This window comes from Erythrolamprus reginae, chromosome 12 (genome assembly GCF_031021105.1).
Source record: "Erythrolamprus reginae isolate rEryReg1 chromosome 12, rEryReg1.hap1, whole genome shotgun sequence".
NCBI lineage: Eukaryota > Metazoa > Chordata > Lepidosauria > Squamata > Dipsadidae > Erythrolamprus > Erythrolamprus reginae.
The window spans coordinates 30,243,680-30,265,867 of NC_091961.1; the positions used below are offsets into that span (position 1 = coordinate 30,243,680).

At 41.3% G+C, this 22,188-nt stretch overlaps 1 protein-coding gene across 2 annotated transcripts in view; it reads right to left on the reverse strand.

Moving 5' to 3' along the window:
• Positions 1 to 12,895, reverse strand: part of TBCEL (tubulin folding cofactor E like) — a 37,169-nt gene extending 24,274 nt beyond the window's left edge. The window contains exons 1-4 of one of the 2 annotated variants that reach the window (XM_070765657.1): positions 12,753 to 12,895; positions 5,488 to 5,615; positions 3,814 to 3,963; positions 857 to 996 (exon numbers count right to left, since the gene is read on the reverse strand). In XM_070765657.1, the coding sequence (XP_070621758.1) occupies positions 857 to 996; positions 3,814 to 3,946 (273 nt within the window). In that variant the 5' untranslated portion in view covers positions 3,947 to 3,963; positions 5,488 to 5,615; positions 12,753 to 12,895. Of the gene's footprint in view, positions 1 to 856; positions 997 to 3,813; positions 3,964 to 5,487; positions 5,616 to 12,742 lie in introns of both variants that reach the window. The other variant, XM_070765656.1, reaches the window with a different exon arrangement.
• Positions 12,896 to 22,188: the final 9,293 nt, after the last annotated feature.

The following is a 22,188-nucleotide window of genomic DNA, read 5'->3' on the forward strand; positions in this document are numbered from 1 at the left end:
GACCTCATTCTATAAAGCCCTTCATGGCACCGGACCAGATTATCTCGGGGACCGCCTTCTGCCACACGAATCCCAGTGACCAGTTAGGTCCCACAGAGTGGGTCTTCTCTGGGTCCCGTCAACTAAACAATGCCGCTTGGCGGGACCCAGGGGAAGAGCCTTCTCTGTGGCGGCCCCAGCCCTCTGGAACCAACTGCCCCCAGAGATTAAAATTGCCCCCACCCTCCTTGCCTTTCGTAAGCTACTTAAAACCCACCTCTGCCGCCAGGCATGGGGGAATTGAGATACTCTTTCCCCCTAGGTCTTTACAATTTTATGCATGGTATGTCTGTATGTATGTTTGTTTTTTTATATTAATGGGTTTTTAATCATTTTTAGTATTGGATTATTACTGTACACTGTTTTATTATTGCTGTTAGCCGCCCCGAGTCTTCGGGGAGGGCCGGCATACAAATCCAATAAAACTAAACTAAACTAAACTAAACTAGTGCAGGAATTAACAGGTCCCAAAGAAAGAAAAATGAGAGAAAAACAAGGGACATCTTCTTCCCTCCCACTCTTCGATTGTCGCTGAGATTATGAAACTGTGTAGAAGCTGATGATGGGAGCTCTAAAGAGAAACTTCAGAGAGATGACCAAGGAAGAAGAGGTGGCCTGGATGTTTGGAGGAGGAAATGGAAGGAGAAGACACTAAACCTTCCAGATACCAAGTCCTTGGATTGTCCCGGGCGAGGACATTTGGCTTGAATAATTCCAGATGCACCTGTCAATCTACCTGGAAGAGCCGTCTCTACCTGCAGCAAAAAACAGCTGTTCTGGTTCCTACTCAGAGTGAAGTTCGCACACGCTGCTTTACCTCGTGCCAGTCTTCTAATCTGTTGTCGGAAAGATCCAGCTCGGATACGTGAGCACAGAAGGCCGCTATCTCCTTCTCGTCTCCTGCACAGGTGATCCCACAGCTGTTCAACACCAGCACGCTTGGCAGGTTGAGGCGGTCTGAAAAAGCGGAACCGACAGGGGGCCCTTATTTAAGGAGTCTCTCGTTTTTTGCTGAGCACTGTTATCACCTGCCCATCCAAGCACATCTGATGCAGAATACATTTTTTTGCTGTATAAAAATAAGATTCTATGCCTGATGAACTGTACCCGATGTGGCTGTTTTTAAAAGATACTGTTTTATTACTATGCAATCCAAGAGGCTCTTTGCTGTGAAAAGTGACTCTTAAATATATGAAACTGCAAATTAAAATGTCCTAAAGCTGTGGTTCTCAACCTGGGGGTTGGGACCCCATTGGGAGTCGAATGACCGTTTCACAGGGGTCACCTAAGATCATGGGAAAAGACAATATTCCCATGGCGTTAGGAACTAAATCTTCTATTCTGGTGCCTTGGAATCTATTTTTACAATCCGACCAACCAGGCATTTACAGTGGGGGTGTCATTCCGACCTTCCTGCCAATCAGCTTAAAGTTCTGTTGGGAGAATTGGTGCTAGACTTATGGTTGGGGATCACCAAACAACATGAGGAACTGTATTAAGGGGTCGCGGCCTTAGAAAGGTTGAGAACCGCCGTCCTAAAGCCTAATCAATGTAATTATTTAGTTTAGGACAGGGGTGTTAAACTCAAGGCCTGGGGGCTGGATACGGCCATGAGGTGCTTAGATCTGGCCCGTGGGACCACCCTGGAAATAGCAAAGGACCAGCCCGTGGTGCTTCTGCACCGTGAAAACGGAGCTCGCGAGCAGGGGTGGTGGGTTCTAACTTAACTTGCTGCCAGTTCACTTCCTCACGTGCCTCGTGGGCATGCAGGTGCAGTGCCGGGAAAAAAGCCGAAAACTATATGTTGACACATGCGCTGTGCCGGAAACTCGGCTTCTGTCCATGCACAGAATAAAAAAAATATCCCCCTCCCCCAAAAAAGATGGTGGCACTCACACACCGGAAATGACCAAATCGGTTCCATGATGTCATTGTGACATCACAGCAGTTTGCTACCAGTTCGGGTGAACTAGTCTTAACCGGAAGGAACCCACCTCTGCTTGGGACTCGGGAGGGGTCCACAAGCTCCGTTTTCGCTGGCAGAGTGCTGAGGCCATCACAGATCATCTACCCTAGTAATATGTTCAGTAGGTTCTTCAGTAGCAGTATGTTTGGTTTTATAAATAAGGTTTTTTTTAGTTGTTTTAGTATTGGATTGTTACATGCTGTTTTTATCACTGTTGTTAGCCGCCCCGAGTCCACGGAGAGGGGCGGCATACAAATCAAATCAAATCAATCAATCAATCAATAAAAATAAAATAAAATAAATAAATACATAAATACATACATACATACATACATACATACATACATACATACATACTCCGGGTGGGGAAAAATCTAGCAAATAGTAACTTTGGAGACAACAGGAAAGATACAAACATCTAGAGGGATCTACTTTCTTCATATAAAAGATGGGTTTCCTGGGACAATTGCAATGATTATCAACAGAAAGAAAAAGTTTAATTGAGCCTTTTTCATGAGGGTTGATAAGAAACGGGTTATGAGAGTATGGAGATTGAACAGGGAAGCAGTATGTTGCGACATACATTGTGATATTTTGCTGGATAGAAGCATTTTAATGAAAACATAACCTTGACTCAGGGCCAAGATAGCTTTTCCATCTTTCCGAGGTACTTGAATGAAGAAATCAGAAAAATAACTAGAAGGGGTTTTTTCCCCCTTAAAAACTCTGGAAAGGTTAACTCTGAATGACATACAATATATTTTCTCCTCGGCTGACTCAACTTATTTTCGTTCTTTTCTGTCGCATTCAGTTACTGTCAATTCCACCCATATAACCTGGCTTGTATTTCCGCTTTGGGAATGTCTGCGATAGAAATCAACCTGACAGGAATTCAAAATCAGAATTGAGGGTGGTGGTTAGTGTTGTGGTTAGCTCTGGCCCAGCTCCTGCCCCAAGGACTGTGGATGTGGGGGAGACATCCACATGCTGCAGGCCTGTTTTGCCCCCGTTGGAATCTGCTGATGAAGGCTCCTCTGACCAAGAAGACATGAGTGACAGGGAGGAGGAGAGTGGGGCAGACAGCTCAGGAGGAGATCAATTCTCTAGCTCCTCCTTGGATTCAGAACAAGAGTTAATGATACAGCCACGCATGCGGAGAGCGATGCATAGACAACAACAACTGAGAGATTATTATCAAAGAAAATGAGGCCACCTGTGGTTGGGTGGGGCTGTGGTCATTAGTGAGGCTGCTATAAAGAGCAGCCTGTGGGTTTGGCCATTGTGGAGGATTATCTGATTGTTGTGTTTCGTGACTGCTTTGCTGACTGACCTTTTGTGTGCTGATTTTTCCCCGCTTTGAAACTAAACCAGAGCAAAGTGTGTTTCACTTTGTGAAAGAAGAAGGACTGTGAATTGCCTCACAGCTGCAAGCTAAGTATCACAGGACTGATAAGGGACTTGTATAAATTACCAGTTTGTTTGGAGACCAGTGCTCTTTGCTATACCAAAAGAGGGCTTGGTTTAAGTGAATTTTCATTATAAAGAACATTGTTTTGAATTTTCAAACGTGTGTGTGTCTGAAATTTGTACCTGTGAATTTTTGGGAGGATTCTACCAGAGAGCCCGACAGAACAGTTAGGGAGGAAGGAGTGAATGCAGTTAGTACACCCCAAAATTCTTTGCAGTCCAGAAAGAAACTCCGTTTTCCTCCCATCCCTCTTACAAAAGAAGGAGGACAAAGAGTAAACATAATAAATGTTAATGCAAGTCAAGGGAAGTCGAAAGAAAAACGCAGCCAAAACCCCTACCTTTCATAGGTGAACCCTGAGGTGTAGCTGGGACATGCACGCCCATTCCGGGACCACGGCGATAAGGGAAGTTTTCCGGGCTGTATTTTTCACAAAGGACTTGCATGAAACTTCTCCCACTGGGCTGATCCATTGTCCCTTCCAGAAATGCTGTGGTTCAAAAGATGGGAAATAAATGCCTTCTTTCCAACTGACAAACGTAAAACACATTTTTAGACAAAGCACCTTCCCTTTTTTAATTTGGGTGAGGGGATGTGTTAAATTCATTAAACATTTGGAAAGCCTCGTGCAGTAAGGATGTTATTAAAAAAGCAAGTTTACTCCAAGATCAAAGGTGAAGGAACTTCGGAGAGGGGCGGCATACAAATCTAATACTGTAAATTATTATTATTATTATTATTTTCAGAGTGGCCCTTGTTAAGAAGAAGGCTTATATATTCGGTATGTCTAATTTTGGCAACTTTTAAAGCCTCTGGACTTCAACTCCCAGAATTCCCTAGCTAGACATGCCGGGTAGAGAATTATGGAAGTTGAAGTTCACAAGTCTTAAAGTGGCCAAGATTGGACACCCCTGTCCTAAATATTCAAGCTTGAAAGAAGACATTGGAGGAACTTATATGATGCTTTGAAGCATCATATTCTGGTCACTCAGGAAGATCAGGAACAGGTAAGTGGGATTGCAACGGGCAAAATGAAGCATGTGCAATTTAGCTCCTTAAACCATTCAAACCTCTATCAAAATACTGTATATGTTTGTGGGGGAAAAGAAAAATAGACCTTTTGTAAATTTCTGAATTCAGTCACAAAATCTCTGGTGTGGAATGCATTCAAAACTCAATTAGCACAGAATATACTATTCTATACCAATAAAATAACTATACAAACATTACCACTTTCTTCTTCATTTTTCTAGTGTGAACAGATGCTGGGCATAAAACATTCAATCTGTAAGGTATATCTGTGTTGTTCCAATTTGTTGCGTATGTCAATATTTTGCAGACGGGAGTAGAAATAACACACAAATTAAGATACCAAGGAATTAATCAACACCAGAGATGGGCAGAAGGTAAAAATGTGAGTGATGTATAGTAGATCACCCAACTGTTCAACTGCAGCAGCAACCAACCAAGTTATTTCCCTCACTTCCTGGAATTAAAGCAGATAAATGTCGTTTGGCGGGACCCAGGGGAAGAGCCTTCTCTGTGGCGGCCCCAACCCTTTGGAAACAACTCCCCCCAGATATCAGAGTTGCCCCCACCCTCCTTGCCTTTCGTAAGCTCCTTAAAACCCACCTCTGTCGTCAGGCATGGGGGAATTGATACTTTCCCTCCCCCTAGGCTTATAAAATTTATGCGTGGTATGTTAGTATGTATGATTGGTTTCTAAATTGGGGTTTTACATTAACTTAAATATTAGATTTGTTTACATTGTATTATTATTGCTGTTAGCCGTCCCGAGTCTGCGGAGAGGGGTGGGCATACAAATCTGATTAATAAATGAATAAAATAATAAAGTGATGGAAACATGAGCTAAACCCTAGACATTGACATCGGAGATTGAAGGGAAAAAGTGCCAAAAATCTTTAAATCTTAGGAGGGCATCTGGTGTAAAAATGTTCAATCGGTGAATTATTTTATCCCACAAAATAAATAGTGCAGAATGTTTCCCACTTACACAAGATGGCTATTTTTTAGTTTCAGCATCAGCTCTCTCGGAAGTTACATGTATGAGTTTCTGGGAATCTTCTTAGCCCTTCATTTTATTTTTCCGGGAGGGAGAAGATCACACATCCATGTAATTCCCTGCACAGGAAGGAATAAGAGAATGGAAGAAAAGAGGGAACTTAAAGCAGCGTCAGTGAACTCAAGAAACAATGCTATCAAACTGACACGTTTCCCCCAGGAATCTAACTGCACTTTTTTCCAAGTAACAAGCTTTATTGACAGCATAAGTTTTGGTAAGCTGAAACTCATGAAAGTTTATGCCTTTGAATAAAATCTGTGACTCGGAAAGAGCGCTACCAGAGTTTTATAGACTAACACAGCTCTCTTCCTACAATATCATTCTTTTATGAACAGGGACTAGAGCATTTATGCCAGGCAAGGCTGTCAACAGCAAGTAGCTTGATCCCCCCGAGCAGAATCTGCCCAGCTTACACAGGCAACATTTGGAGGTCTAGATTCCCTTCCTGCTCCACAGCAGAAGTATATGGACACCAAGGTCATCTGTCACTGCAATGGCCTCATTTTTTGTATGTCCTCCAGAGTTATATCTTGTGTTCCGAGTACTTTGCAAGGCACTTGAGGCCACATTCTTCGATTGGGCCCTTGGTACATAATTTGTATGGATTTTGTTGACATTATTGTTGGGCTAACATTTTATTTTTGTTTATTGTTACTGCAGAGTAACTGCAGGAGCTGCAAAGAGTTACTTTGGGCTTGGGAGGGAATGATTTCTGTATTTTTAATCTTTTAATGTGTGGACGTTCAATTTGGTGGTGTATAAGCACTGTAGAAACAACTAAGGGGCGACGGATCGCTACTTTTCTGATTGAGCAAGATACTGAAAATTATTTGATTAAAAGAGGGACAACGAGGAAGGTAAAGTATGGAGAAAATTTGTTTTAAGGGATTAATTTGGCAGGGAGAGGATTTGTTACTCACAGAATTTACAGAAAGCAAGTCCTTCTAGTGATTTACATCCTTCAAAGGATGCCATTATACTAATTAACATCATTTAAGTGATGCCACTACACAAACTATCCATGGAAATTTGCCCCACTGTATGAAAGGTTAGTTGTATCACGGGTTCATAAATGAAGGTTTCACTATACAACTGTACCATTATGCTCTCATCTAATTAGCCAACAAGGGGGGGGGGAGATTTCAATATTAAAACTTCTCTGGTAAATCACATCCGTTTGCAAAATAGTAATACCTACAACCCATTGCCTTAAAATAAAAACTGAACGTGCAATAAGAACATTAAAAAAATATGAGTTCAATGGCTTGGGAAAGCCAACATAAAATCTAATTGGGGCTCCCCTAAACTAGAATATAAGCTTAAAGGGCAAACCCTTTCCCAGTTTTAAAATTGAATTCACAATAGGATCTGAAACTTGGGTTTTGCATGCCTTTTTAAAGACAAATAACCTGCTGGTATATATTATGATGTTGGTATCCCAGCGACCAGTTAGGTCCCACAGAGTGGATCTTCTCTGAGTCCTGTCAACTAAACAATGTCGCTTGGCAGGACCCAGGGGAAGAGCCTTCTCTGTGGCAGCCCCGGCCCTCTGGAACCAACTCCCCCCAGAGATTAGAATTGCCCCCACCCTCCTTGCCTTTCGTAAGCTACTTAAAACCCACCTCTGCCGCCAGGCATGGGGGAATTAAGATTTCTTCTCCCCCTAGGCCGTTACAATGGTATGCATGGTATGTTTGTATGTATGTGTGTTTGGTTTTGTATATTAAGGGGTTTTAATTTGCTTTTAGTATTGGATTATTATTGTATACTGTATTACGCTACTCCAGACCTGTACAACTCATTGAGGGGAGCAAAGCTGCATTAGTAATATTGAAAATTCTTATGTGCTGCACAACAATACCGATTAGCTGCCCACTAGAGTGGGTTGCAGTGACAGCTCTAAATTTATTACAGTACTTATTTTTTAAAGGCTGCTTGGTGGGTCACATGTAGCCCCCAGGCGGTATACTATACAGGCTTACAGTATACGAGCTTGAAATAAAATGATTTTAAAATCAAACCTTTTCAAAAGGTGGACACTTAACGGTTTTAGTCTAACAGTTAATTTCAGTCCATTCCAAAAATAAATCTCTAAAAGGTTCGTAAAGTATCACTCAACATGGAAATATTTCACAGACTGAACTTTTACAATAGCTTCTGAGCATTACAAAGGCTGCTTGTATTGATCACTGGATTTATCAAAGCAACCATACTTCAAAACATCAACAGAAAATAATTCTCAAATGTGGAAACAGAGTAACCTTTGTTCCTTCTGAAAAGCAGCATTTGTAACCAAAGTCAAAACCATATAACTTCTGGAAAGTGGAAGAAAAAATGAGGGAGGGCTTAGCCTTGGGGCTAGGGAACAAAAATATAAACATAAGTGGATACATTAATTGGCTTTCCCCCCAAATCAGTATTATTGCCATTACCAAGGTTTTCTGTGTGTTAATAATCCACTTTCCTTCTCTGGAAAAAAATCAAGCTTCAACTAAGAAAACCAAATGATACCCAGAATGCAACTTAATTTTTAAAAAGTGTTATTAAATGCAGATGAGGCATCTGCTATCTATAAAACCACTTAATTCTTAAATGCCTTAGAAGAGACCCTTTGACAACATTTGCCACATGTATAGCAAAATAATTCCATTTTTACTGAATTTTTACTCTTTTAGAACTTTCTTAAATTATGCACTTTTCAAGATAGTTAAAAAGTCAATGAGAATATTTTCAAGTGTATTAGACCAAGAGATAGTCAACAGCATTGAGAAAATACTTTATCTCTAATATTAATACTTGAATAAGGAAGGCTATGATGATGAGGACAGGGTTCTAGATACATTAGCTATATATTTGCGCTCCTATAAAATAACAATCTTGCAACAGAATTCCATTTACTCTCAAGTGATGTTTTACCTTTCAAACTGCCTTTCTTCCACTATGAAACTAAAGCTGATCTTAAAATGGGTTTGAGACAGCTTCCCTCTCAAGCCCAGACCAGAGTTAAGCTTTCAATCTCAACCTCAATTTGTAAGCCAGAAAACAGGAAGAATATTATCGCTATTCAATAAGATGCTGCCACTTGCTTTTAGTTTGGGAATAAATAAAATCTTTTACCAAGAAACAGTGAATACAATCTCACCAGGTGCATCTATTTGCCAATAAATTAACAGAGCTCACCATCAAGGATAATAACTACCCCTCTGCCAATGTCATTTAAATCTATGTGGTACAAATGATGAAACTGCATACATGGTAAATCAATGTGATAGGAAAACCTTTACAAAAACTTCAAACTGTAACATGGATCTACTATGAATTGCTTGAGATTTTATTTCCTGAATTAACCTACTCTATACTATGAAATAAATGAGCTCTTTTTTTTTGACAATGACAATCTGAGATGTAAGGGCATGAGATGAAGTAGCATCATGATCTTATTTACAAGAACCTATATAGGAAACAGTATGTATTTGTCCAATTCTTGATAAAATACAAACTTTAGGGACTATTTCAAACCTTTTTTTTAATCAATGGCTCCTCTGAAGACTCCTATAACCGTCATAAAGTAGAAACATAGAAACATAGAAGTCTGACGGCAGAAAAAGACCTCATGGTCCATCTAGTCTGCCCTTATACTATTTTCTGTATTTTATCTTAGGATGGATCTATGTTTATCCCAGGCATATTTAAATTCAGTTACTGTGGATTTATTTACCACGTCTGCTGGAAGTTTGTTCCAAGCATCTACTACTCTTTCAGTAAAATAATATTTTCTCATGTTGCTTTTGATCTTTCCCCCAACTAACTTCAGATTGTGTCCCCTTGTTCTTGTGTTCACTTTCCTATTAAAAACACTTCCCTCCTGGGCCTTATTTAACCGTTTATTTAAATGTTTCAATCATGTCCTCCCTTTTCCTTTTGTCCTCCAGACTCTACAGATTGAGTTCATTAAGTCTTTCCTGATACGTTTTATGCTTAAGACCTTCCACCATTCTTGTAGCCCGTCTTTGGACCTGTTCAATTTTGTCAATATCTTTTTGTAGGTGAGGTCTCTAGAACTGAACACAGTATTCCAAATGTGGTCTCACCAGCGCTCTATATAGCGGGATCATAATCTCCCTCTTCCTGCTTGTTATACCTCTAGCTATGCAGCCAAGCATCCTACTTGCTTTCCCTACCGCCTGACTGCACAAATACAGATGACATAGCCTTTTACAGAATTCTCTCTTAAATTCAGCCTAGTCTGTATAGTCTTCCTGAGAATTCAGTTTTTCCTAGATCCTTTTAGACAATCTGATCCACCAGATTATATGAATTGCCTACTCTAATTGGCAGTGGATCATTTACTAGTTTCCACTGAAAAATTATCCGGTTACCTCTACTTTTTAAAAATCAGAATATGGAAGGATTCAACATAAGACATTCTTCATGCAATGCGAAGAGCTGATCAATAAGCTCGGTGTGTATAAATGGCAACATGGAAAAATTATAGTTGGACCTTTTAAATGCTTAAAAGCCTGCTAGCATTAAGGCCCTGCCTTTCCTGAGAGCAGAGGTTGCATACTTCTGAAAACCAGATGCCATGTTCTATACACGGAAATAGATGGACCAGATGGTCCTTGGATGACACAACAGGAGATTTGAGCTTTCTGCCACCCTAAGAGGCTTCTGCAACGCCTCTCACATTGCTGAAGGCAACATACTAATAACTCACCGAATTATTCAAGTACAGGTTATTAGTTATGCTCTTAATATTTATTCAAGGACATTAACCATTTGAAGGGCTGGATGTGGAAGGGAAAGCACAAGGACGGGATATTGCATGATATCTTCAATAAAAGGTTTTTGAAAGTCAAGACAATCTTGCTTGCTTCAAGACTGGAGGGGCCACAGACAACAGCCCCTGATCTTGCCACCAGCACTATGTAACAGCTTCAGTCCATCCCGAAAGAAAATATTTTATCTGTACCAATGTATCAATGTTACTATTTTGGAATCAACTGCCCCCCAACACTGCTCCCACCCTCCCTGTCTTTTGCAAGGCCTTGAAAATGCATTTTTGTCCATGGGGTCACTGAGAACTTTTAAACACCTACCGTGGCCTATGAGAGAAGAACGTTAGAATGAATGGAGATGCTTGTTTTTAAATAGGTAGGGGTTTTTAGAATTTTATTTAAATGTGACTTTGGTATGGTTTTAGCAGTGATTTTTAGTATATTTTAATATTAGATTCCTTCATGTTAGTATTTGTTTATTGCGAGCCGCCCTGAGTCCCAGGAGAAGGGCGGCTCGCAAATCTGATTAATAAAATAAATAAAAATAAATGTTACCATTTTATCTGAAAGGCCTATGGAAAAGCATTAATTTGCTAAGCTCAACTCAGCAAAAGGCCTTCAGAGGTTAACAAATCCAAAATGAAATTCAACAGCTGGGTACCTAAATAAAGTTATATAATCAGATTGTTGGGTTTTTGTTGTTGTTAAATATATCTATGGGAGGTTTTTATGCTTTTCTCCAATAATCAACTTTTGGAAGCTGTGTGTGTGTGTGTGTGTGTGTGTGTGTGTGTGTGTGTGTGTAAATGCAAATGAAGCTGGCATTTGAGGCCAGGATTGTTTCTCACCTCTTTGGACCAATTAATGTTTATGATTTTTTTCCTCCGCTGTTTGCAGGCCTGTTTTTCCCTTACTGCTAACTATGATGATGATGGTGACCTTCTCTTCCCACCATCTGTCTCCACTGAGACAGAAGCCTGACTGGACTCAATTCCACAGCTTGGGCTCTGAAATGACATCTGGGGATGGAGAGGCTGATCTCCTTGGCAGGCCCCCTGCTTCCCTCCCCCCCCAAGGATCCCCTATTTTTTTTTCTTCTTTTCAGAAAGCCACCAGCCTCTTTCTGTCCCTTCCCCACTTTACCCACAATCTTATCTCCAGGACTATGGAGAAAGGCTGTTTTGCAAAGGATCCTCGGACCGTCCCCACCTAGGGATACATGGGGCATGGAGGGATAATGCACAATTGCCCTTCTTCCTCTCAGGCCACTGTTTCCTCCAACCAGGACCCCTTCCACAAAGAGCGGGGAGTCCGGCTTCCCATTCCAGGGGTCTCACACACACCCCAATGTGTTTTAGGAGTTCAACATAAGACTGCTGCTGGACAAGGAGGCTCCATCTCTCATCTTTCCACCCCTCCCTGCTTAATGTTCCCAATCAGGGTCCCTTGCCCAAGGGGGAGGTCAGTCTTCCCCTTCCTCCAGGGATCACCGTCCACAGCGTTTGAGGAGTTCAAGGTAGACTGCTGCTGGACAAGGAAGCTCCACTGGACTGCAGCCTTTCTCGTCTCCCCCCTCCCCACTGTTTCCAACCAGAACCCTTTCCCCAGGATGGGGGTGGTGGTGTAAGGTCCGACCTCCTGTTCCTCCAGCGCTTTGACAACTCAAGCCAGACTGCAGTTGGACAAGGAGGCTCCAATGGACCTTAGTCTCTCTCGTCGCCCCCTTCCCCGCATGCTCCCAGCATGTTTCCAACCAGAACCCCTTCCCCAGGATGGGGTGGGGGGATGAGGTCCAGCCTCCCGTTCCTCCAGCACTTTGACAACTCAAGAGAGACTGCTGCTGGACCAGGAGGCTCCACTGGACCCTAGTATCTCTCTCTCTCTCTCTGCCCCCTCCCCACTGTTTCCAACCACAACCCCTTGCCCAAGACAGGATTGCGGGGGTGAGGTCCGCCCGCCCGTTCTTCCAGCACTTTGGCAACTGAAAATAGACTGCTGCTGGATAAGGAGGCTCCACTGCCCCCTCCCCTCCAGCCCACTGGGCTTCCCATTCCTCCAGCACTTTGGCAACTCAAGGTAGACTGCTGCTGGACCAGGAGGCTCCGCTGGACTCTCTCTCGTCTCCCCCCTCCCCTCCAGCCCACTGTTTCCAACCAGGGCCGCTTCCTCAAGACGGGGCTGGGAGGGGGAGAGGTCCGGCCTCCTGTTCCTCCACCGCTTTGGCAACTCAAGGTAGACTGCTGCTGGAGCAGGAGGCTCCACTGGGCCACAGTCTCTGTCTGGTCTCCCCCCCGCCTCACCCCCCCTCCCCTTTCCGCCTTCTCAACCTTGCCAGGCCGGAGGTGGGGGGGATGCGGGCCTTCCCCTTCCCGGCCTCCCCCGACCTCCACCTCCGTCCCCCTCCTCACCGGGCCCCACCGCTTTTACGCTCCCCGTCCGGCGGCCGCGTCCTGCATTGACCCGGAAACAGCTCGCTCTCGCCCGCCCGGGGCTGGGAAGGCAGGCAGGAAGGAGCGAGGCGAGCGCGCGCGACCGGAGGGGAGGAGGGAGGCCGGAGAAATAAAAACCAAACATCACGTGACTCCCCCTCACGTGAGAGGCGGGAGCCGCGCGCCGTTGCCATGGAGACGCGGCGGCGCCAGGCGGCGCGCGGAAGAGACGCGCATGCGCCTCGCGGGCCCTCTCTCCCTCCCTCCCTAACGGCCGGCGCGCGGCCCAACGGTTTTTCCCGCCTCTTTCCCTTTGAAAGTCTCTTCTCCGCGCGACGCCCTAACAGGGAGAGGGGGGGGGGGGATAATGATCGTTTCCATTGCGCTTTCTGAGGCGCTCTTTGTATTATATAGTCTCCTGGCTTGTGCCTATGGAGAGACTCAGCCATCCGAGTCATGGTTGTCCCAAAGTTGCTTTTTGGGGGGGGGGGGGGGGGGACTTTCTGATTTTTCTTTGAAGACGTTTCGCTTCTTCCTTTGGCACCGTTTTCCTTCAGAAAATAAACCAGCTTTGGGCCCCCATTTAGCACCGTTTTCCTTCAGAAAGTAAACCAGCTTCAGCACCTGGCACGGGGACAGCCACGGTTGAATAGTGTGGAATGGATCAATTATTCAGCACTTTTAGTCAGAACCTGAAGAAGCTTCTTCAATGAGAAGCGAAACGTCTTCAAACGTCCCCCCCCGCCCATCCAGAAAGTCCAAAGTTGCCTTTAAGAACCCCCCCCCCCCCCACATCCTGACTTGTTTAAATCCTGATTCGTTGGCATAGACATGGACCCACAAAAGCTGGCTGGCCTCCAGCATCCTAGTTTAAGGTTAAAAAGCATCTGTCGTGGCTGTCCCAATGCTAGGTGCTGAAGTTAGGGTTAGTTTCTGAAGGAAATCGGTGCTAAATAGCCACTCTGAGTCCTTTTTGGAGTGAGCAGCATATAAATACAAATAAATATATAAATTGGGGTGTGTGTGTTTACAAAAGGTTGAAAATTAAAATTAATCCAAAAATGGCCCCGAGAAGCACCACAGTTATTGTTTTTCTGCTGAGACTGACTTGTTGAGAATTTTAAATATAACCCTGTTTGAAATGAAGGGGAGCTGCCCCACAAAACTTGGGTACCCCAGATCTCAGGGATATGGGCCCGGGACTTTGGGCATCCCTTCTTCAATTATTCAGGGAGTGCCTGTTTTCACACCAAAATGACCGCCACCGTTGCGGTCAAGGCTTATGGATGCTCCCTAAATATTCTGCAATGTGACTTTGATCAGCAACTTTTGTATAAATAACCCCGGAGAGAGATGAATTAACTGCAGCAGCTTTCACTACATCTGAGGTATCTTAAATTTCTTAATTTTGGAAACTTTAATTTGGGTAGACTTCAACTCACAGAATTCTCTATCTCCTGGTCTGTCTGACTCTCTGACTCTTTCTCTCTCTCTCTCTCTCTCTCTCTCTCTCTCTCTCTCTCTCTAAATCATTCTGTGCATGTGCAGAGGGTATAATAACCCAAATGGTGGGGTCTGGGCGGGTGGACGGAGCTTCACACTCCCTTCGTGACCATCTCTCCAAGGAGACCTCACCTACAAAAAGATATTGACAAAATTGAACGGGTCCAAAGACGGGCTACAAGAATGGTGGAAGATCTTAAGCATAAAACGTATCAGGAAAGACTTCATGAACTCAATCTGTATAGTCTGGAGGACAGAAGGGAAAGGGGGGACATGATCGAAACATTTAAATATGTTAAAGGGTTAAATAAGGTTCAGGAGGGAAGTGTTTTTAATAGGAAAGTGAACACAAGAACAAGGGGACACAATCTGAAGTTAGTTGGGGGAAAGATCAAAAGCAACGTGAGAAAATATTATTTTACTGAAAGAGTAGTAGATCCTTGGAACAAACTTCCAGCAGACGTGGTTGGTAAATCCACAGTAACTGAATTTAAACATGCCTGGGATAAACATATATCCATTGTAAGATAAAATACAGGAAATAATATAAGGGCAGACTAGATGGACCATGAGGTCTTTTTCTGCCGTCAGTCTTCTATGTTTCTATTGATAGGTACAAGCAAACTAGGAGCAATTCACTTCTGAAACTGGAACAACTATGGTTTTTGATGAGACAAATCACTCGTTGTAGCTTTCCACTGGAAATCATAGATGTCTTTCTGCACTCATTTGCATTCCTATTTGGCTTTGGAATAAATTACCTTCAACCTTAGTTCATTCAGAGCTAAGCTTAGGAAAGCTGAAGTGCAAAACTTGTCAATGTTAACTGAGATCACAGACAAATTCTGACAGGTTTTCTCTTTCACAAGTGAAGCAACCTCAATTTGAAGAAATCCAATTACATATTTGCAAAAAATATTTAAAAAAAAACAATTTAGGCATATTAATTTAAAACTATACTAACTTTAATACACTACTTAGATCAGCTTGATTTACTTTCATGCATCATGGCACTTTGAAGATTTAATTATATTTTGTAATCTAAAAAGAGAATTAGAATCCTTCTGGAGAACTGGCAGTTACCAGAAAGATTAGCAGATTGTTAAAATAAATTAAGCATATTTTAATAACTCCTCTTTCGTTATTTTTAGGTTTAAACGTGCATCATATACATTAACTGGTATTACTTAAAACAATCCTGAAATATGGATTATTTTCCCTGTACTGAAAATGAGATGCCAAACCAGTATTGCTTTTCTAATGCATTTGTGAAAAAAAATTACCGGCTACATTTTTCTCTTCTGCATTATAGCTAGAAACTATTCAGTGCTTTATATTAAATGAAACTAATGCTCATTTTTCCTATCCCTATGCCCATTCCTGTCTTCTTCACTTTTCAGACTATTTATGATTATCCTGTACGCAAATATTTGGTCCATTACTATGGTCAGTGACTGAAGAAATGAGTTAGTATCTTATAGCATTTATGGATCAAAGTAAATTCTGTTATCTCCTTCTATTTGTTATATTCTAATAGGAATTGTGGCTTTTTCTCCATTTTAAAAATATATTATTTTCCAAGGCTGATGAATATTTTAAATATGAACTGTTTAATATGCAGGGTGCTTCCTAATCTTAATTTGTCATTTTAATAGTTTTATGAAACTTCCCACTGTCATTTTACCAAGATTATACCGTAGATTAATGTACAAAATCCTTTTTGCAGGCATATTTCTTCTTGCAAGGACTCCTGGGATCCAGTATTCCATTGCAGACCTATGACTAGGATCTAGCCCAGGGGTGTCGAACTGGCGGCCTGCGGGCCAGTTGTGTCACTCGCAAGCCATGCCCACACCAACCCCACAAAAGGAAAAACCATCCATCCAAGGTCAGTAAAATTAGGACTCAGATTGTTGGGGGCAATATGCTGACTCCGTAAACTGCTTAGAAAGGGCTGTAAAGCATTGTGGAGCGGTATATAAGTTTAAGCGCTATTGCTATCTTACAAAGCTTGTTCCAAAACTACAATTGCATCTTATGCAGGGGGGGGGGGGGGAATTAGAATGTCTATTGTTTGAGTAAAATTTGTAGAAGCAAAGGAGGCTGACTCAGAAGGTATGATGGATTTCTGAATTGAAGAAAGATTCCTTCAAAGTAATAAAATTTGAATTTGAAGCCTGCAACATTTTGCTAGCAGTTTAAGACAGACAATAGAGTTTAATAGAGACTAATAGTGCACATGAATAAAAATCTGAATTGGAACAATAAAGATTAATTCAATAAAATAGCTATTTATTTACAATGTTTTCTAGAAAAGAATTGGTATAAAAAGCAAATAAAAGTTCCGCTCGAAAATAGCCAGGTAGGGTAGAAAAATGAAAAGGCCCCCTCTGTTCTTTCACAGTGTTAAAAGGCTATTGTATTTTTCTTTCTAAGAAACCGGTGAAGATAAAGTTGTCTCCTAGTAGACACGGTGACCTAAATAAAAAGATCGGTCCCACCTCCCTTGTTACCAATGCAAACTTTATCTCTTCGCATGGGCTGGGAACTGCAAAAGCATTCTGTTTTGACTTAACTGAACTTGAAATCTCAGTAATTGCATCCACAGAGATCAGAGATAAGCCATCATTCTCATCAATACATTAATGCATCCAGAAGTCAAATCTCCAACTGGATTCCAAGGGAAAAATAAATCTCTTTAAGGTTGAATGTAAATTAACTCGTCTGGAAATCAAAACTCATCCAACATTCATTACATAAAGAGCTCCTAGTATTTTACTTATCATAGGGGAGTCTCATATAACATGTGTAAGAGCCAGACTTGGCAAAAGACTAAGGTGGCCATTTTAACATGGAACAGAGGAAGACTTAGCCTAAGTCTACAATCCTCACCTACGTGTCTTTTAGGGCTATGAAGCTTAAGACCTGTAATTGGTGGCACTTACAGTAAAACAATTTTAAAAGGTTAAAGGCATTTGAATTGATCTAATCTTTTTTTCCCACTGGGCTCTAAAGAGAGATCCTTCTAGAATTACCACATTTTATCAATGGACTGGGAAAATTAACAAAAGCCTGAATTTCATTTACATGTAAGTAGGAAGAAAGGTCAGGGAAACCTGCTTTTACTCTGAGCTCAGCGTACCCAGTAGCAGAATAAAACATTTCTGTGTCTTACCTGTCTTGCAGCACCAAAGATGTCACCCCTCAGCTGGAAGACATTTTATTAATTGGTCTGCTAATTTCTCGGAAATGTCAGACTCAAAAGTATGGTTCATGATACAAAAGTGAGATACAGCACAAAGCATTAGATGCAAAATATGTACATGTAAAGGAAATTCAACCACGTTTTCAGAAACATAGGTCCAAATTGTGAACAGTTTGAACCAACTTTGTGTATTGTTTATACTGTAAAACAGCATTTACTTCTGCCTCAATTGAGATAATTCATTTTCTCAATAGAAAAGTGTGTGTGTATATATATATATGTTTGTGTGTGTTTGTTAATTAACATAGAAACACTGCTGCCAGCTGTTTTCTAGCTCTGAATCTGTATCTAACAATTCTCTGATGGAGAGAAGCTCTGAAGTATTTGTGAGAGAGAAAAGAATGGCAGTGACTGAGGTCTGTAGGTGCTGCAATACTGCATATTTAGAACACTGTGGAATTGGAAGGCTTTATAAATTTGCAAAGATAAATATCTAAAATGCCTAGGCTGTTTCAGTACTATAAGCTTCGCATTCATAAACCGAAGTCTACCGATAGCTAATCCTCAAACCTGCTTGTATTACAGAAATAATAGCTTGCGCCAGGCCTAAATCTACATTTAGATAATGGCAAGATTAGTGCTTATTATCTCAGTTCTAGCTGGTACTTCCTTGCAAAATGGGATGGCTACATTTTAAGCCTCAAGAGCATCAAATGGGAATAGAGGAGGAACAACAGTCCCAGCGAAGTTGTCAATAACATCTAGGTGCTGACACTATTGTAATAAAGTTGCTATGTTTAGAAGAAGGGGAAATAAACCTTAGAATATGCAAAATTCACTGCCAGTGGATGCAGTTTAAACAGGCATGTCCCACTGTGGCCACATATATAATCATTCTCGGAATGTGTAAGTGCTTTGGAGCTTGGGAAAAAAAAATGCAGCGTCTTTCACTTTGTTCGACTCTTTAAAAGGAAGCTCAGATTCAATTATTCATGAGATTCTTTCTCCTCCCTTTGGGAAATCTGTAAATAAACGTTAAAAGACCTGTGCTTGTTTGATGGCTATTCCCTTCTGTCTGTGCAAGCATGTTGGTCTGTCAGGAAAGTGGATATGACAGCAGCCTTTGTTTGTAGAATTGAACAGTGAGTGTTGTTGGTACTTAAGAAACTTTGGACAGGGAATTTTTGGTTTTAGTGTCCATTTTGCCATTCTTCCCTGCCTTGTTATCCAAATACAGTGGTACCTCTACTTAAGAATGCTTCTAATTAAGAACTTTTCTAGATAAGAACCGGGCGTTCAAGATTTTTTGCCTCTACTTGAGAACCATTTTCTACTTGAATGTGAGCCTGGAAAAATTTCCCAGGACATTTGAAAGCGGCATGAAGGCCCGACCAGTTTCCTGCCATTCCCCCTTTAATCCCAGAGATCTGGGCTGCCAGAGGAGCCTTTTGGTGGTGCTTAAGGAGGCTTTGGCAGTCCAAAGCGAACGAAGCATTTTCCTTTCTCTGGGCTTTCTCTTCCTTTCTTCTTCATCATTGATGATGATGAAGAAGAAGATGATGATCATAATAATTTATAATGTCTAGTCAAGAATTGACCATTAGGCAATTAGGTCTTGGTCCCCTGGCCAATGAATGTAATGTATGGTTGAGATCTGAATGTGCATGATTGTTTTTTTAAATATTGGGATTTTAGGTTTGTAGTTTTAATTAAATTAAATTAGATTTGTTTTTTGTATTTTACTGTTTATATTACATGCTATAAACCGCCCCAAGTCCTCGGACAGTGGCAACATACAAATCTAATTACTACTACTACTACTAATAATAATAATAATAATGATAATGATAATGATAATGATAATGATAATAATAATAATAATAGTCACAAAGATAAAGAAATGGATTAAAATAGTAGCTCTAACCAGCATGACTTGTAGATAATTAATGGTGGAACCTGTAGCATCAAAGCATCATCAGAACAATTATCCATTCCTGGACTAGAATAACTGATGGAATTTGTGTGGGGAATAACAATCACAAAAGACTGTAGCTTTCATTTTTCTGCATATGAACTTCTTATAGCTACTTATTGGGTATTATGCAAAGCAGCACCCTGGATGAGGTAGATATTGGATCTAATCCAACAGTGCTTTTCTTATTCAAAAAAATATTAGCTCATCTCATATTTGGGAAAAGCAATTTAAGAGTCTATCATATTTGCACCAACCATATCAAATATTTCTTATGTAGTTATATAAGCAAGCGTAGCAAATTAATACTAAAATGGCAATTATTGGATTAATACTAGGATCAAAATATGGCTATTGAGCTCACTAGAATCCTTTCTTTCTCAACTAGCTACTTTAGTGGACTTATCATGATGACATAGATGAAGGAAGGAAGAATAGTAGTTAATTGCTTTGAGTTCCTTCGTTGAAAGGTGAGATATAAAAGTAATAAATTCATCATTATACCAAGCAGAATAACTAAAATCCACCAATCAAAATCTCTTACTTTCATTATGATTTTTCTGTTTTCTCTGGGGTTAAAACAGAATTTCCCCTCTGTATATATTGTACAGTTGCTCAATCACAAATAAACCCTCTCTTTATTCTTGTCCTAAAAGTTTCTCGCTATTCATTCTCACATTACTCGCCAGTGTGTCAAAGGGTTTGATATTTCAATTATTAAAATACAAGAACAGAAGGCCCAGTTTTCTGTGTTTCACACTTATATGCCAGAAGAAATTATTTTGACATTTGCTGTGATTCTTGGTATCCTATTTCTAGGGTTGAAAATTGATCACATCCATGGGAAGTTACGTAGATATATCATAAATTATTTAGGAGAACTTAGCCGATTCTCTTCTTCCTCACTTCTCAGGGGAAATCATTAATGTACTGTACTTAAGCAGCATTGTAGCACAATCAGGTCACAGTTTTAACACAGATATCAAATTAATTTCAGTTTCTTGAACTCCGTGGGTGAAGACTGGATAGAGTTAAGATTGGGACCAAGGACAATATAGTTAGCTTAATTGGTGGCAGACAAAATGTCTGAAATGTCAATAGCAAGAATGTCATAAATGACGCCAGTTATAGGCAGCTAATGACCTTGTATATTCAAATTCCTGCTTTTCTGAATAGCAGGGATATAAAGGGGAAAGCTCTGTCATGGAAGGACCTATTTTATTTAACACAATTTTAAAAAAACCCACAATCACAGACAGGAGAATCTTTAATTTCAAATTGTCCATTGTCACCTTGAATTTCTTTTTTCCTTGCATAATTTTTGAGCAATAAGAACTTGCATAGAATTGCCTTTTAGAAAATAGAAGCCATGTATGAAAACCCACATCGCCCAAGGGGTTTCTTGATTGCTGACCAATTAACCTCATTTAACCTTCCATGGAATCAGTGGATTCTTTTTGATCTTCACTCCAAAGCAGTTTGTAACAATGAACTGTAAAATCTGAGATGTTCTGTATGCGTAAAGTTATTATACCTATTCTCCAAGCACCCGAGGGTAGAACAAGTTGGAAACTAAAGGGAAGAAGCAACCTAAAACTAAGGAGAAATTTAAGGAACAGCTTGCCTCCAGAAGTTGTGAATGCTCCAACACTAAATTTTAAAGAAGATATTGGATAACCATCTGTAGGAAGTGATGTAGGGTTTCCTGCCTAAGCAGGGGGTTGGACTAAGCAGGGGGTTGAACAGCACACTGTTTTTCAACCAGTGTGCCGCGAGACATGGTCAGGTGTGCCGCAAAGCTCAGAGAGAAAGAAAGCAAGAGAGAGAGAAAGAAAGCAAGAGAGAGAGAAAGAAAGCAAGAGAGAGAAAGAAAGCAAGAGAGAGAAAGAGAACAAGAGAAAGAAAGAGAAAGAGAGAGAAAGAGAGAGAAAGCAAGAGAGAGAGAGAGAGAGAGGGAGGTAAGGAGAGAGAGAGAAAGACATAGAGGGAGGGAGAGAGAAAGAGAGCAAAAAAGAGAGGAAGGAAGAGAAAGAAAGAGGGATGGAGAGAGAGAGAAAGAAAGAGGAAGGAAGGGAGAGAAAGAGGGAGGGAGAAAGAAATAGAGCGAAGGGGAGGAAGAGAGAGAGAGAGAATTTTTTTGTCCAAACTTTTTTTAAGCCCCCCCCCCCCCCGCTCAATGTGCCCCAGGGTTTTGTAAATGTAAAAAATGTGCCGTAGCTCAAAAAAGGTTGAAAATCACTGTACTAGGAGACCTCCAAGGTCCCTTTCAACCCTGTTGTTATTATTAAAGGTTTGGGTGGGGTTTCCCCCCTCCCCCCCAGGCAGTCTCATTACTGTTCATAAAATAATCTGTGAAGACCTGACTTTCAGAAATTCAGAGATCCAGGCCAGGAGGTCTATTCTGACTCTAGAGCTTCCAGAATCTGACATGAGTGAGGCAGAGGAGCAGGGGGGAAATGTTCTCAATGCACGTATGCACAGAGCTGCCATATTTCTGCCGTCAATCTTCTATGTTTCTAAGGCACATAGAACAAGTTACAGAGGAGTAGGACTACTCGGGAGTAAGGCTTGGAGATAATTGCCCCCTCTCATAGGCTGTATAAGTGGAGCACACGGAAGTGCTCATTGCAGGAAGAAACTTCGTTCACTCGTGTCATTTTAGCTCGGGCTCCCTGTTTCCATTTGGCTCTGCCAAGTTTCTTTTTCTAATTGATCTTTGGCAGCTTGTCAAGAAAGATCAAGGTT